This window comes from Macaca nemestrina, chromosome 2, assembly GCF_043159975.1.
Source record: "Macaca nemestrina isolate mMacNem1 chromosome 2, mMacNem.hap1, whole genome shotgun sequence".
Taxonomy (NCBI): Eukaryota; Metazoa; Chordata; class Mammalia; order Primates; family Cercopithecidae; genus Macaca; species Macaca nemestrina.
In genome coordinates, this window is record NC_092126.1 from 105092847 (window position 1) to 105109737 (window position 16891).

Here is a 16891-nt window from a genome sequence, read left to right on the forward strand (position 1 = left end):
ATGGGCTATAAACCAAGACTTTATGAATTTCAACATATTAAAGTCACCCAGACTACATTCTCTAACTTCAAAGCAGTTAAACTAGAAATCAGTATACAAAGATAAATATAATGTATCCATATGACATTTAAATACATATATATTAATAATCCATGAGTCAATGAAGATGAATATAAAATATTTTAACTAAAAGATTAAAATTATATATACCAAAACTTGTGGGATGATGCTAAAGCAGTAATTAAACATAATCTGAAATGCATAAATTAGAAAAGAAATATGAAAAATTAACAAGCTAAATATTTACCCCAAAAAGTTAGAAAAAGAATACAAAATAGACCCAAAGAAAAAGGAAATAAGAATAATTACAACAATCAAAGAACAAAGAAACAGAAGCAATTAGCAAAATGAAACAATGACATTCTAAACCATGTTTTATAAATTCAAATTTCTAAATCTGTCTATAATAAAAACCCAAAGTAGAACTGAGCTAATTCCAAGATGTTAGAAGCCACAGACTACAGTATTTAAGTGAAGGATTTAATGCACACACACACACACACACAACAAGTTAACTGTGTTTGAAGGGTGCGGACAGAGGGTGGAGAAATATGTGAGGAAACAAACTGAAGAATTCAGTTCTACAATGGTATCTATGTGACCATGAAGGTGTCAAAATTAACTTTTTCTTTACTTTATAATATCTTTTTTAAGCATAGTTTTGATTTCTAACATTACTTTTATTCATCGTCATTACAGGCAATTCACAACTCATGATTGACTACTATCTAAAATTTTGCCTACAGGGTTAGTTGTTGGAAAATGTGAAAAATATTTTCACATCAAACTCTTTGCTGGGTTATGCTTCGGATGCCCACATAATCTGTTATCTAAAAGCAGTCACCATTGCTTGGGTCAAATGCTAAATGGGACAGAACACTGGAAACAGGCATGAGCTGGGGTGTAAGAAACACATCCTCCCTATACGAAATCACCAGTGCTTCAGTGAGAGGGGCAGGGGTAGGAGATGGGAAAGTTAAGGAGGGAAGGATGGAACCATGTGCCTGTTCCACAGCAGCTTCTAGGGAGCGGCCACTGCCGGGCAAAACCTGATACTGCTCCTTGTACCATAAGCTAGTTGTCTTCTTAACTGGCTCCTCTTCTGGGGGCCTTTCTGCAGAAAGAAAGGGAGGGAGGATTTCCTCCTCCTAAAGTCAACATGCAGCTCACCTAAGGATCCTTCAAAGGCACAGTTTCTCAAATGGGAGCAATTTTGCCACCCAGAGGACATATGTCAATGTGTAGAGACAATTTTTGTTGTCATAACTGAAGGGAGATGGAGTGAGGCTACCGGCATCTCCTGAGTAGAGGCCAGGGTTTCTGCTAAACATCCCAGAATGCACAGGACAGCCACATAACAAAGAATTGTCCCTCCCAAAATGCCTTTAGTGCCAAGGTTGAGAAACCTTGCTCTGAAGGTTTGTACTACCAGTTAAAACAAATAATCAGGCAAGAAGAAAGTAAGCTGAGGGATAGCTGTGGACCAAGAAGGAAAGAGAATAATAAAGAAAAATGCCAAGAAAGTCAACAAAGGGAAGGGATTTCCTATGTTCATCCTGCCAAGGTAGGGGCGTTCTGAATGGTTATTTCATGTGAGGAACACATATGAGCCAAGCACCCTAAACGAGGTCTCTTTATATACAGAATTACCAAGTAAATTTAAAAGGAGCTTTTTTGAAAAGCTGTCAGAACTGACCGTGCAGCGATAGTCTTTCAGTAAAATAGGATACTGTATTATTGCTTCAAAAGCTGACAACGTGATCTTGATAAATTCTTCTGATGCTGTCAGTCCTAGAAATACAGTTAATTATTATAGGTGTTTACTTACATGTTCTAAATCACAGTATCAAAGTACCTCAAACAAAGACATAAAAATGTTCCATGGTCTGCTCACCTATGGCTCCATCTATGTTCGTTTCTCCTGAGTCTATAGATTTAATATGACTCTGAAAAAAATAAAATTTTTAATAGTTTCAAAGTAACTCTGAAATAAAATATAGGTAGTTTACATTTTGCCCAAAACTGTATCTATTGTTCTTAATAGACAGTATTTTTAATACTCTACACATATTATAAATACTATTATAGTTATAAAAGTATATTAAATAATATACATAAATTATAAACTATAATCTGTGTGTGTGTGTGTGTGTGTGTGTGTGTGTGACAGCGTTTTGCTCTTGTTGCCCAGGCTGGAGAGCAATGGTGCAATCTCAGCTCACCCAAACCTCTGCCTTCCAGGTTCAAGCAATTCTCCCGCCTCAGCCTCCCGAGTAGCTGGGATTAGAGGCATAAGCCACCACCCCTGGCTAATTTTGTATTTTTAGTAGAGACGGGGTTTCTCCAAGTTGGTCATGCTGGTCTCAAACTCCCGACCTCAGGTGATCCACCTGCCTCGGCCTCCCAAAGAATCATTTTTAAATATACAAATCACTATCAACGAGATTTAATGTTGGAATAAAGTCAATGTTAATATAAGCACTTGCAAAAGTGAGAATAATACAACTGATACATAACTATGTCCATTAATACGCCACAATTACTCGCTCGCCATATCAGAAGTGAGTTAGAATGGCACCTAACCAGGGAAAACAGTCATCTCAAAGGAAGGTCAATCAAGCCTTAGCTACCCTGAGTACAAACTTTGTCAAAACAGCAGTTTCGCTCTCAAGGCCTGTCTTCAAATTTCACCCCTGTTTTGAGTTCCTCCTAGATACTTCTTACTCCAACCCCCTTATCTGTGCTCCCATGCACCATGCTAGTGCCTCCTTTGCAGGATGACTCCCATTGCTGTTTGAGAGGAAGGCCTTAGTAGCTCGGCTGTGAGCTCTCTGAGGCCTCAGTTCCCTGGATGAATGAGCTTCCCAGTCTCTGGCTGAATGCTCTGGACAGAAAAGGTACTCCATGACAATGAAACAATCACTGCCATGCTAGGCAGAGCACCCATGTTACTGACTGCAAGAACACTGCAACAGAGTTCTTGCCCCTAGGAAACAAAATAATACGTACATATTATTTTATATGTGGTAACAAATAGCAAATAAAATATAAGATGACCTTGAAACTAAAAAGCAACTAAGTATAAACAATTAGCCCACAGTAGAAATTGGTCTATTATGCTCAAGTGGTATGTGTCAAAAATATCTAATATAGGCCAGGTGCAGTGGCTCACGCCTGCAATTCCAGCACTTTGGGAGGCCAAGGCAGGCAGATTACTTGAGGTCAGGAATTCGAGCCCAGCCTGGCCAACATGGTGAAACCCCATCTCAATTAAAAATACAAAAATTAGCCGGGCATGGTGGCACATGCCTGTAATCCCAGCTACTTGGGAGGTTGAGGCAGTAGAATGGTTTGAGCCTGGGAGGCGGAGGTTGCAGTCAGCCAAGATCATGCCACCGCACTCCAGCCAGGCCAACAGAGCAAGACTCTGTCTCCCAAAAAAAAAAAAAGAAATCTAATATAATAGAATCTATGTAACATATACAAAAGAACATAGGTATACATTTTGCATTACAAAGAAAACCCTTAAACCCACTACTCAAGTTAAGAACTAAGACATTCCCAATTGGTTGCATAAACTCCCCATCCCATCTGCCTACCTAACTTCCAGAGGTAACCACTATCATGTATTTATCATTTTCTTGGATTTCTTAAAATAGTTTTAACACATATACACGTGTCCCTAAATAGTATATTGCTTATTTTTGAGTCTTACTGAAATTTTACCAAACTATATATAGTTCATACAAACAGGATAGTAGCCATTAAAATGTTAGAAAACGTAAGACCTGAAACTGCAAAACAACTAGAGAGAAATAAAGGGGTAAACCTCCATGACATTGGTCTGGGCAATAATTTTTTTAGATCGAATCCAAAAACACAAGCAACAAAATCAAAAACAGACAAATAGGATTACATCAACATAAAAAGCTTCTGCACAGTCAAGGAAACAACAGAGTGAAGACACAACTTATGGAATGGGAAAAAATATTTGTAAACCACGTATCTGTAAGGGGTAAATATCCAAAATACATAAGGAACTCAACTCAACAGTAAGAAAACAGATAACCCAATGTTTTCAAATGGTCAGGCCAGGTGAAGTAGCTAAGACCTGTAACCCCAGCACTGTGAGAGGCCAAGGCAGGAGGATAATCTGAGGCCAGGAGTTTGAGACCAGCTTGGGCAACATAGCAAGACCGTCTCTACAGAAAAATAAAAAATTAGCCAGGCGTGGTGGCATGAACCTGTAGCCTTAGCTACTCGGAGGCTGAGGTGGAGGATCACTTGAGCCCAGGAGATCGAGGATGCAGTGGGCTATGATGGTATCCCTGCACTCCAGCCTGGGTGACAAGGCAAGACCTTGTCTCAAAAAAAAAAAAAAAAAAAGTCAAAGGATTGAATAGACATTACTCGAAAGAAAATATACAAATGATCAATAGGTACATGGAAAAAATGATCAATATCACTAACCAGGGAAAGGAAAATTAAAACTAGAATGAGATATCACTTCACATCTATAAGAATGGCTATTATCAAAAAGATAAAAGATAACAAGGACTGGTGAGGATGTATAGGGAAGGGAACCCTTGCACACTGTTGATGGGAATATAAACTAGTACAGCCATTATGAAAAATATTATGAAGATTCTTCAAAAAATTTAAAAATATAAGTACCACATGATTAAAAAATCCAACTACTGAAATAAATACATACATACATACATATACATATATACATATATTTCCAAAGGAAATAAAATCAGTATGTTGAAGAAATATCTGCACTCCCATGTTCACTGCAGCTTTCTTCACAATAGCCAAGATACAGAATCAACTCAACTGTTCATCAACAGATGAATGGATTTTTTAAATGTGGCAAATATACATAATGGAATTTTTTTAGAAAGGAAATCCTGTCATTTGCAGCAACATGGATAAACCTAGAGGACATTACGTTAAGTGAAATGAGCCAGGCACAGAAAGACAAACATCATGTGGTCTCACTTACAGGTGGGAATTTAAAAAGTTGAACTCAGAAGTAGAGAAGAGATGGTGGTTACCAGGGACTGGGGGTAGGGTGAAGACATTGGTCAAAGGATACAAAATTTTGATTATATAGAAGGAATAAGGTATCGAGATCTAATGTACATGATGAGTACCGTTAATAAAAATGGAGTCTTAAAAATTGGTAATAGTAGATTTCAGGTTTTCTCACCACAAAAACAAATATGTGAGGTAATAGATATGTTTATTAGCTCAATTTAGCCATTTCACAATGTATACATATTTCAGAACAATCTGCTGTACACAATAAATGTATACAATTCTTATTCATCAATTTAAAATTAAATTTTAAAATGTTTTTAAAAAGAATGTTTTAAAGTTATGGGAAAATACTTAAATGCAACTTAAGTTTTCTAAAGGATTTGGAATACGAATCTATGGATACAGAAGGTCTCAACCATATGTATTTGTATATGTCACATATATGTTATAGATACATAAATAATTGTTTCTACAATACAAATGCATCTATATGAATGGAAAACCTAAGAAAACAACAATATGTTAACAATGGTTGTCTCCTAGTGTAGAGTTACAGATAATTTTATTTTCTTCAAATTTCACTACACTTGTCTACATTTTCTTTAATAAGCATGAATTATAATTTAAATAAATAAGCATAAATTACCTTTAAAATAAGAAAAACACCTTAAAGACATTTATTGTCTAGGTTATAAAGAAATCAGAAAGCCTAAAAAATGCAAGCCCTTTAAAAGGTGAAAACAGAGAATATCTTCAATTCTTTTTTTGGTCTACAATTAAACAAAATGGACTTTAAATTGGAGTTTTGTTTTGTTTTGTTTTTTTGTGTTTTTGGAGACGGAGTCTTGCTCTGTCACTAGGCTGGAGTGCAGTGGCGTGATCTCGGCTCACGGCAACCCCTGCCTCCCGGGTTCAAGCGATTCGTCTGCCTCAGCCTTCCGAGAAGCTGGGACTATAGGCACATGCCACCAGCTAACTTTTGTATTTTTAGTAGAGATGGGGTTTCACCCACTTTTGTATTTTTAGTAGAGATGGGTTTTCACCATGTTGGCCAGGATGGTCTCAATCTCATGACTAAGCCCGCCCCTGGCCTCCCAAAGTGCTAGGATTACAGGCGTGAGCCACCATGCCCAGCTGAGTTAATTTTTAAAAGCAGCAATGTATGCTTTTCATGATAATTTTGTTAAAATCACTTCACATAATTCCAAAATGGGCACATAACTTTTATCGAATAAAATACAAATTTGATGTTGAAAAAAAAAACTCAACAGAGAGAAACCTTTTGACTTCAACAAAACTATGTAAATATCTATGGATTACTAAGTAAAGAAAGAAGACACAGAGCAGAGTATGTAACAACAATCCCTTCTGTGCAATTCTCTTAAAAATATACACATAATACACAAATGCTAGTGATGTGAACAATAATTTTTGAGGAAGAGATCACAGGAAAGGACAAGCATTGTTTCCTTTGGGAACCTGGGAAGGCAAGCTTCACTGCCTTTTCTGCCTTTCTCTTCCCTTACGATTTTCTAACCACTCGCATGTACTGGCTTTTTCGTGTGTGTGTGTGTGTGTGTGTGTGTGTGTGTGTGTGTGTGTGTGTGTGTGTGTGTGTGTGTGTGTGTATGAATGTGTATATATATATGAATATATATGAATGTATATATAAATAAGGCTTGTCTAAATGCTGAAATTGTTTATTAAGTAATTATTTAATATGAAGAATTATGGGCTTCTTTTAACTTATTTCCTACCTTACACTTCCCCTATTTAATTTTTTTTTAAATTCCTACTAAATATTTCATTCATTTACCAGTTTCAATATCCTTTGATATATTTCTTCCTTCTCATTCTCAGTGTAATAGGGAGTAACGAGGTGAGAGTGAGAACGGAGTAGGAGGCATTGGAGATTCAAAGAGAAGGAAAGATATAAATAGCCATCAGCTGATGTGAATTTTAAGAGAGACCTGTTATTTGCACTATTTCCCCTCTACCTGCTCCCCCAGCCATATTTAGCCACTCAAAGCAGGGTTAGGGTAGGTAGAAACTTAAATTTAACTAGCACTAAGATTTGCCAGAGAGCCGGACATGGTGGCTCACACCTGTAATCCCAGCACTTTGGGAGGTCGAGGCAGGCAGATCACTTGAGGTCAGGAGCTCAAGACCAGCCTGGCCAACAGGGTGAAACCCCATCTCTACAAAAAATACAAAAATCAGCCATGAGTGGTGGCGCACGCCTGTAATCCCAGCTACTTGGGAGGCTGAGGATTGAGAATTACTGGAACCCACAAAACAGAGGTTGCAGTCAGCCAAGATCACTCCACAGCACCAGCCTGGGAGACAGAGGTAGACTCTGTCTCAAAAAAAAAAAAAAAAAAAAAAAAAAAAAGATTGTGACTAGTGCTGGACCAGGCACTCTAGGTGGAATAAAGAGAAAGTGAAAAAGCAGAGCCCTGGCAGGGCAGGATGGTGAGCGGAAAGCAGGTAGGAACAATTAAGTCTCAAAGAAGCTGAAGGGCTGTGGGAGTTGGGGAGGAGAGGAAATGAGCTGAAAATCACGGGTGGTGGACCAACAAGGGGATGCTGACAGTAAGGTCAAGTGTTTGACCATGGGAGCAGGCAGCTGATGGGAAGACAGACAAGGTCTTGAGGAGAGAAGCAGCCAGGGAGCCGTAAGGCTGAGGCACTGGAAGGATCCTCCAGAGGGATATCAAATTCCCCACCAATAATGCAGGAGTGGCAAGGAAAGGCTCATGGTGAGCCAAGTGCTAAAGGAACGCTGAGGAACGAGAGCCAATGACCCAGAAATCTGCAGATGACCACAACACAGGGGGTGACACAATATCTTTTCATGGCGCAAACTTCAAAAGATGGGAGTTTCAGCAAGGGCGCAAAAAAGACCACCCATCCTGAGCTAGGTCTGCTGGCTAGAGGGTGTGGAGCAGTATGTGCCAGTGCTCTCAGTATCATTCAGTGATCCCCAACAGGGGCTGCAAAAAAGCTCCTACAGCAAACTGGGATACAAATTCATGATATGTTAAAAGAAAAAAGACGAGAATATCTAGGTGGCAACAAATAAGTAAATATATACTATCATATTGTCAAAAATACAAGAGTGCACTAGCTCTGGCTTTTCTGCAGCTGAAGCCAATATCCATCAATAAATCAGCATTCCTTTACATAAAAATCTACAGAGGGCAGTAAGTATAATCTTTCAGTTATTTTTTGCAGAAAATTATAACCACCACAAGCCATCATACTTTTATAAACTAATGAGGCCAGAACTTAAACACAACAAAGTCTGCTTCCTCTGCTCATTAATCAAATGCATTTTCAAAAGGACATAAGAAATACAGTGAATGTTAGGTTAATACACATCATTAGCTCTTGAAAATATTTCCTTAATCTACTACTTCCTGCTTCCCAGCCCAATTCAATGGAGGCCCAAAAGAAGCATGGTATTCACCACAGAACTTCCCCAGAGACTAGCCTGCTGAAACCTGGAGAGGGAGCTGAATAAGACGACAGGCTGCTTCTGCCAATAAGAAGTGAAAATAGCAATTATCAGCTGGGTAGTTCTCTTTTTCCAGGAGTCTTTCAAAGCTTGATAATAGTTTAAAATTACTCTGCTGAATTGTTTCCAAATGCTAGTCTCTTTAAAATGTAAGACGACCAAAACTTCATTTTCCATGGGGGAAAAAATGTACAAAAAAGCAATTCTTGTATTTATGCCTCCATATATAAGAAGTATCCTGAATTTTTGTACCAAAAAAAAAAAAGTCTGTAGGTCAAATATGCAAACCATGCCCTGGTGTCACTATAATACTGAAGTCAATGAGAAGCACAGTTCCAATACCCCCTTCTCCAGTCTGCTCCTTAAGAACCCCTCTAATGCATAGAGATCACACCAACCCTGGCTGCTATCTCCACACCCACCCCAAGGCAGGTCAGCAGCTCCTGAAGAGGGGAAGCCACAAAGTTCTTGGCTTGCTGCCACTGGATACAGCTTCTAAAAGTGGACTAAGCTTGAATACCTCAATTAAGTCATATCTTTAAAATATAAAAGGACAATATCCCTGCCATAAGACAATAGCTACTCCATGAGATACATTTTGAGAAATACTGAAAATAATATTTATCTCCAGATGTACCAGTAAGTCTTTCAAAACACAATGCTGGGAGAGGTGGCTCATGCCTATAATCCCAGCACTTTGGGAGGCCAAGGTGGGTGGATCACTTGAGTCCAGGAGTTCAACACCAGCTCAGGCAAGATGGTGAAACCTCATCTCTTCAAAAAATTTTTAAAAATTAACCAGGCATGGTGGCACACACCTGTAGTTCCAGCTACATCTGAGGCTGAGGAGGGAGGATTGCTTGAGCCTGGGAGGCAGAGGTTGCAGTGAGCCTGATTGTGCCACTGCACTCAGCCTGAGACAGAGAAAGACCCTGTCTCAAAAAAAGAAAAAATGTGAAAAGACAAAAAAAAAATTCCACAATGCTAAGTATGTAAATATGAATGGACTACTTCCCTATGTCACCAGAACCAAAGAAGCACTATGCTCTGGACAATTTCACATAATCGTTCTGTGGACTGGGCTGCAGAACGTTCATAAATGTGCATCCCCACCACTATCACGAAAAATAAAATAAAATTAAATTAAAAAGCCCTCTCAAATAGTTTAGAAAGGCTTTGCCTAAAAAAAATTTAAAAATTATTTTAAAGTAGAAAACTCAAAGGGTTTTAATATGCTAATTTGCAATGTAAATTTCTAAGGGTCTGTAGAAGAATGTTGGATGAGTAGACTAGACCTTATAGCATCAGTAAGGCACTGTAACTCGAGTAACATTTTTGCTATCTTCTGGAAAAATTATGAATTAATTCACAGAAGCAACATTCAATTCTCAACAGTTCACAATAACGTGCACAAGAACTATATGGATAACTAAAACCAGGTCCTGAATTTTAGTCAGTAATTCTCTCCCTTTACTAGTATTTCATCAGTGCCATCAACACTGAGTATACAAAAGGTGACCACACAGTTAAGGCCAACCAACGAACGCAATAAGAAAAATAATTCAAGAATTCTGGGACTGGCCATGATTCAAACTAGGAAAATAGACTGAAGAGAGGCAAAAGACTTTCATTTTATTTCCCTAAACTTCCTCTAATTGGGTGAGACTATCAAGAAAAAACTGCTAAATTTTTTAAATATCTTCATGATCTCTAAACCAGCCAAGTTATTTTCCATTTCCTAAAAGTGCCTGTATTGAAAAGACCCAACAGAATACCCATAGAAAAGTCTTTATGGACACACTCAGTGTGGCCTCCTCCCTTGTCTCTGAACACAGAATTACAAGGAGCAGATGAGTTCTCCCCAGTATACATAGAATTTCTGAAAGTCCATAAAGACTTTTCTGTTGGAAAATCTTGGTAGTTCCTTAAAAACCTAAAGCATACTCAGTTAATGTAGGCAGAAGAAAATACTACACATAAAAAAAAAAGAGAGAGGGAGAAAGAACACATGACAACTATACCTATCCCAAACAAACACTGTGCCAAAATAATCCAAGGTGGGTTACCATGACAAAATTACTAATTTCAGGCATCAATGTGCCAGTGCAATGGAATTGTAAATGAAAAAATCATAGTCATGCTAAAATGATGCCTATGTTACACTTAAAAACAGGTAAACAGATGGTGGTAAATAAAAATTCTCATAATTTGCAAATTCATAAATGTGGTAACAAAATTATAGACTTTCTGGAATTCAAGATTCAAAGTACTCAAATGATAAAAATTTGAAATTGAGCTCAAAAGGACCTTTACTGCATTGTTTCCTAAAAATCAGCAACCGCCACTCAACATTTATATTTATAAACATCATACTTCACCCTATAATGAACTTTCTAGAAAACCATATTCTCACTCGTGTGTGGCACTCTTTTTTAAAATAAAATTCCAAACTAACAATAAAATTGAGATGCTGACCTCATTTTAACTAGTTACCTCTATGGCATTTTGAAAATCTCTGTTCAGCTTATTATTAATATCAAAGTCAGACTGGAAAAGCTCTGTGACAAATGTTTTAGTTTTCCCTCTGTATGACTCACTCATTTTATCAACCATATATACTGTAACTACTACTGGCAAGGGAAAAAGATAACATAATTCACGAGCTAAACAAAAAGACAATTTTTGTGAGCAAAAACAGAAGTGAACAATAATACAATGATTTTTCATTTCTACTTGTATCCTCAAAATTAAAGAAAAAGCTAAACTGAGCTTAACATAGAGAAATACCATCATAAGAAGAGACACTGTAGGGGCTGGGGCAGAAGAATCACTTGAACCCAGGAGGCGGAGGTTGCAGTGAGCCAAGATCGCACCACTGCACTCCAGCCTGGGCAACAGAGTGAGACTCTGTCTCAAAAAAAAAAAAAAAACAAAGAGACACTGCACATGATTGGACAATATAAGCTGAAGTAGAGAGTAATGATAATATATTCCCAGCATTCCATTTTCACCAGTTTTATTATATTTTTTTCATGACGTTTAATACCAAAATCTATAAAAGTGTTTCTGTTTCTGTGGGCATATTTACCCTATTTGGGCTGTCTCTGAACAAACTACATTATCAGGAGAGAATGTGTTTTCTCCAAATGTCAAATTTCATTACAGTCAACAGATAAAAATATTAAAAGGTCACTTCCCTAGAGACAAATAAATACCAATAGGATTTTTAAATTACCTCATTCTGACACCAAATTCCACAAACAGTAGAGGCAGCCACAATTTTATTAGAAACAAGGAAAATTTAGTGTTACTCACAAGAATAGTTCCGTAGCTGAAAAGAAACTCTTCTGTCACAACTTGAGGTCGAAATACCTGTGCGATGAGAGTTTCTACAGATTAAATTCTGGAAGATATGTACAATTTTGGCTCAATTTAAAAAAAGAAAATGTTTTGAGTTGAGGATTCTCAGCTCCAGTTTACAAAGAAAAGAGGCATATTTATATCCTTTTCCTCCTCAATACGATAGTACCTGTGAAGTTACAAGGTGAAGCACTATAGGCATCAGGGGGAGACACATCTTCAGCTGTTTCACTTGAACTGTTGACGGGTGTTTACGTCCAGAAACATTAGCCAAGGCGTTAAGAATGTCACCTGTGAAGCACAGCACAGAGCACACGTGGAGGTTAAAAACCACAAAACTTAGAACACAAGACAACTATACCTACCCCAAACAAACACTGTGCCAAAATAATCCAAGGTGGGTTACCATGACAAAATTACTAATTTCAGGCATCAATGTGCCAGTGCAATGGAATTGTAAATAAAAAAATTTGTTAGAAATTGTTCTATTAGAAACAAGGTCATTGCTGGTCATTGCTTGAAAACCCATGGGACTTCTAAGATAATTAATCTCCAAATAAAATAAGCAGATATACTTATTCATAAGTACTGAAATTACAGCAGACACTTATGGCCTCTGGGGACAGAATGTGATATTCTGCAAAGACACTATAAATAAACTTAACATCTCATTTGGAAATGAAAAATAAAATTTAATAAATTATAATAGAGTAACAGTTTTAGAATTTTTTTTTTTTTGTATTTTTGAAATTTCAATCATGAGCATGCGTTACTTTTGCAAACAACAAAAAATATTTAAAATAATAAGTGGGCCAAGCACAGTGGCTCATGCCTGTAATCCCAGCACTTTGGGAGGCCGAGGAGGGCGGATCACAAGGTCAGGAGACCAAGACCATCCTGGCCAACATGGTGAAACCACATCTATACTAAAAATACAAAAATTAGCTGGGCGTGGTGGTGCACGCCTGTAGTCCCAGGTACTTGGGAGGCTGAGGCAGGAGAATCACTTGAATCCGGGAGGCGGAGGTTGCAGTGAACTGAGATGGCGCCACTGCACTCCAGCTGGTGACAGAGCTAGACTCCGTCTCCAAAAAATAAATAAATAAATAAATTAATAATAATAATGTGAACGAATTACAGAACACGATTTACAACTTTTAAAAAAGAGAATAGGTTGGAGGTAAAAAGAGGTAAATTCCCAAAACTTCTCATTGGATGATAAATCTAACAATAAATAAAACTTGCTTTGTGGACATCAGAATCTTATTGTCATATCCTAAAACAGAACAAGTCCGGTAATAAAGAATTTAGCTACCAACTGACCAAATTAAAGCCTTCAGGTTGGAGGTAAAAAAGCTTACAATCTGAAATAAATTTTGAGAGGCTCTATTTTCAGTCATCAACAGGCAAAAATAATCTCCTAAAGTATCAGTAAGGGGCAAAAAGTTGCTGTCAGTCAGCCTTGAAGATATTTTCATTACTCTGATTTAATATTCTGAATTCCTGAATCTAAGTACCCTCTACTATAATAGCTTGGATCAAATTTAACATTCTAAACATTTCTGGTTTATAGCTACATCTGCTGGAAAAGCATGGAATGGGATTTAAGCTACATGTACATGCTCCCTAGGTTATTTTAATTTCTGCAAATAACAATGAAATAAGGTATTTCTTTAGCTGTAATAAACATCCTTTGCAGTCATTATTAGATGATTTATCTTAAGATAAATTTTTCAAACCAAAGAAAGTTTCAAACTTTAAACTTTAAACGAATATCAAAATTATTTAACATTACATTTTAATATTTAAAATTAAAATCCATGCATTTTTATTCTCACTTATTGTGGGAGTTAAAAAATGATTATATGGCAGTAGAAAATGAAAAGATAAATAATACAGGTTGAGAAGGGTGAGTGGGTGTGGAGGGATGAGGAAGAAAAGTGGGTGAAAGGGTATGAACATACAGTAAAATAGAAGAAATAAATTCAATGTTTGATAGCAGAGCAAAGTGACTATAGTTAACAAAAATGTATTGTAGGTGGGTGATCAACACCCTAAATACCCTGGCATGATCACTATGCATTTTATACATATAACAAAATTTCTCATATACCCAATAAACTTGTACAAATAAAAGAAAATCTTGTTTCAGCAAGGGAAAAAAATAAAATCTAAGCATTTTTGAAGTTTTTTTTTTTAACAATAAATAAATTCGTGCTCTAATTTCAAGAGACAATTCTTTTCCTCTGATTTAGGCAAAAAAGAAAAGTTACCCCCAAATACTAGCATAAGTCCAATTTTAAGGATTAAACCACTTTTCTTTTGTATATTTTCTAAAATCACCAGTTTCCCTCAGATCACATCTTAATGTGACATTGTCTCATCATGCCTCATCACGTCATTGATGCAAAATAATTACAGAAATAGATAAAGGAAATTTAAATCTTGAAACTACATATTCGTGAAAAATTGTCTTTGCATTTGCCCTTCAAGAACAGACAAGTAAGAATAAAAAAGAACTGATGCCTAAAAGCCAAGTCTTAGAAAGGTAAGCAGGAACGGGGCCTGAGGACGAGCCTCCAATTTACCCAGGATTCGTGGCAGCTCCTGCACGATGTGACGGATGAGAAGATCCAGACATTTGGACAGGTATTCATTGCCACTTTGCTGCTCCTTGCCTGGAGTGGTCTTTCTGCTGTCTCTCTCGATGTACATCACCAGTCTACATACAGGAAAGTGCAAAGATTACCTCTCATGATAAAACACTTGATAGCATTGGTCCGAAAATGCCGCCAAGGCAAGTGTTTCCAGAGGGCACCCTCCCAATCACATTGACATTTAGATTTGTAGCAACTTTTCAGGCACAATTTTTGCCTCAGAAAACTCAAAACATTTATGGAGAAAGAAAACAAAGCAACTTCAAATCTCTCTGCTAATGTCCTGATTTCATTTGCCTTGGCCAATGGAAACAAACAATATTCACCAGGTGATAAATGAAAGACAAAGAGATGTCTGGACAGAAGAGGGCTTTTTATGTTTCAAAGGTTCAAAGTAAAGCCACAAGTTAACTGCACATTTGTTTATCATTAGTATTCAATTTGCTTGGGACCCTAGATAATTCATATGAATTTCAATTCTCTCAGTAAATTGTGTACAGAAATCCAAAGAAAATGTTTCATTTTAACACTGGGTTATACAGATGACAGACAATATCTAAATATCTGGCTTTTACATGTCTCTTTATCTACTAGTTTTATGATACCTGCCTTTTAAAGCTAACTTATTTCTTCTTCAAACTACTGGCATTCTTTAAACATTCATTTCTGAACCAACCACTTCAACCCAGAACCAGGGAGTCTACTGGACCATCACCTTAGACATTTAAGGTGTTACTACAAACTTTTAGGGCCTCTCCACATTTTCTCCCCTTTGCTGGACCCGCTAGTCATTTTCTCAAGTTCCCAATCCCCACAACCCCCTACAGCGCAGCAAGTCCACTGATTTCACCATGCGAAAGGCCCTGTAAGGCAATCTCCCTGGTTACCACCATCCATCTATCCATTTCTGTTATTCTCACCCATCCACCCAACTTTTACTTCTCAGGAAGAACTTCCAACCAATCTCCATTGTAAATTGGAGTTTTATATATAATACACACATACATATAAGATGTATTGAAATCTTGATACTTAGCATTTATGTGGCTCTCTCAATAGATTTATTCATGCATTTGTGTTTCCATGTATTACTATTTGGACCTCATCACGTGAGGATGAACCCAAATCAGGAAGTTAGCCTTGATTCTGTATCAGTCAGTTAGCATCTTCTGTTCTAGTCACCAATTACATGGCTACAGTCATAATTACTGTTTGATCTACTTGTTCCTCAGTCGCCTTCAATCCGGCTTTCTCCGTCGTCACTACCTCTAAGGTCACATGACATCAAATCCAATGGGCCTTCATCTGCCTTCACCTATACAAGTCAACAGCATTCAACACTGTTGCCACTCCTGCTGTTCCTCTACCATAACATCATCCTTTATTAGCTTTCTTCTCCAGTTTCTCTGGTTGTTCCTTCTCTGTCTTTTGCTGGTTCATGCTCTTAAATGCTGAAGTCTGTCAAGACTGAGTTCTAGGCCCACAACTATCCTCTTTCTACCTGTTTAACCCAGACTATTTCATTCCTACCAATGATTTAAATTACCACTTATCTATACAGATATCTTCCAATTACATATCTGCAGCTCAAACCTGATCTCTAAGTTACATACCAATATATTCAACTGCGGACTTGACATCTGATTTTATCTGTCTTAAAGGGACTTCAAACTCTATATATCCAAAATAAAAATCATCATCTCACCAAACCGGGTTGTCTTCCAGAGCACAATATTCCACTGTATAGTATCACTCTCTACCTTATTAAATAAACCAGAAAACTAGGAGAGTCATCCTTAACACCTCCTTTTCTCTCACTTCCCATATTAAGTCAATCATTGAATATTCTTCCAACTCTTTCACTTCTCTACTCCAAACCAATAGCAAGCTATCATACTTCCTTCTCCTGGACTATTACAATAGCCTTCTAGCTAACTAGTCCATCGGCTTCTACTCTGCCACTCTAATCCTTGCACACTCTACATCTAAACTAATCTTGTCCATCAGGTCACTCCCCTATTTAAAATCCTTCCATGGCATCTCATTGCTCTTCACATAGGAGTTCTTAAAACTCCCTATCATGACCTTCATGGCCTGACCCCCAATTACCTCTCCAGTTTCGTCTTGCTTTCTCTCCCTCCTGTCACACTGGGTTCTCTGTCTCTTAAATACAGTACCTCCCCATGCAACAAGCTACTGCCTCTGCCTAGATGGCTCTTCTCTTCCCCCTTTGCCAATAAATTCATATGCA

General features: G+C 37.5%; 1 protein-coding gene across 9 annotated transcripts in view; it reads right to left on the minus strand.

Annotated features, from left to right (window-relative positions):
• LOC105480615 (unc-51 like kinase 4) overlaps positions 1–16891 on the minus strand; it is a 682911-nt gene that overhangs the window by 449330 nt on the left and 216690 nt on the right. For 8 of the 9 annotated variants that reach the window (XR_011619999.1, XR_011620000.1, XM_071091486.1 and 5 more), the window contains 5 exons: positions 14572–14705; positions 12153–12274; positions 11939–11995; positions 1955–2006; positions 1757–1851 (listed from right to left, as the gene is read on the minus strand). Coding sequence is in view for 7 of the 9 variants with exons in the window: in XM_071091486.1 (XP_070947587.1) it covers positions 1757–1851; positions 1955–2006; positions 11939–11995; positions 12153–12274; positions 14572–14705 (460 nt within the window). In the remaining 2 variants the exon portion in view is untranslated. The remainder of the gene's footprint in view (positions 1–1756; positions 1852–1954; positions 2007–11938; positions 11996–12152; positions 12275–14571; positions 14706–16891) is intronic. The other variant, XM_071091489.1, reaches the window with a different exon arrangement.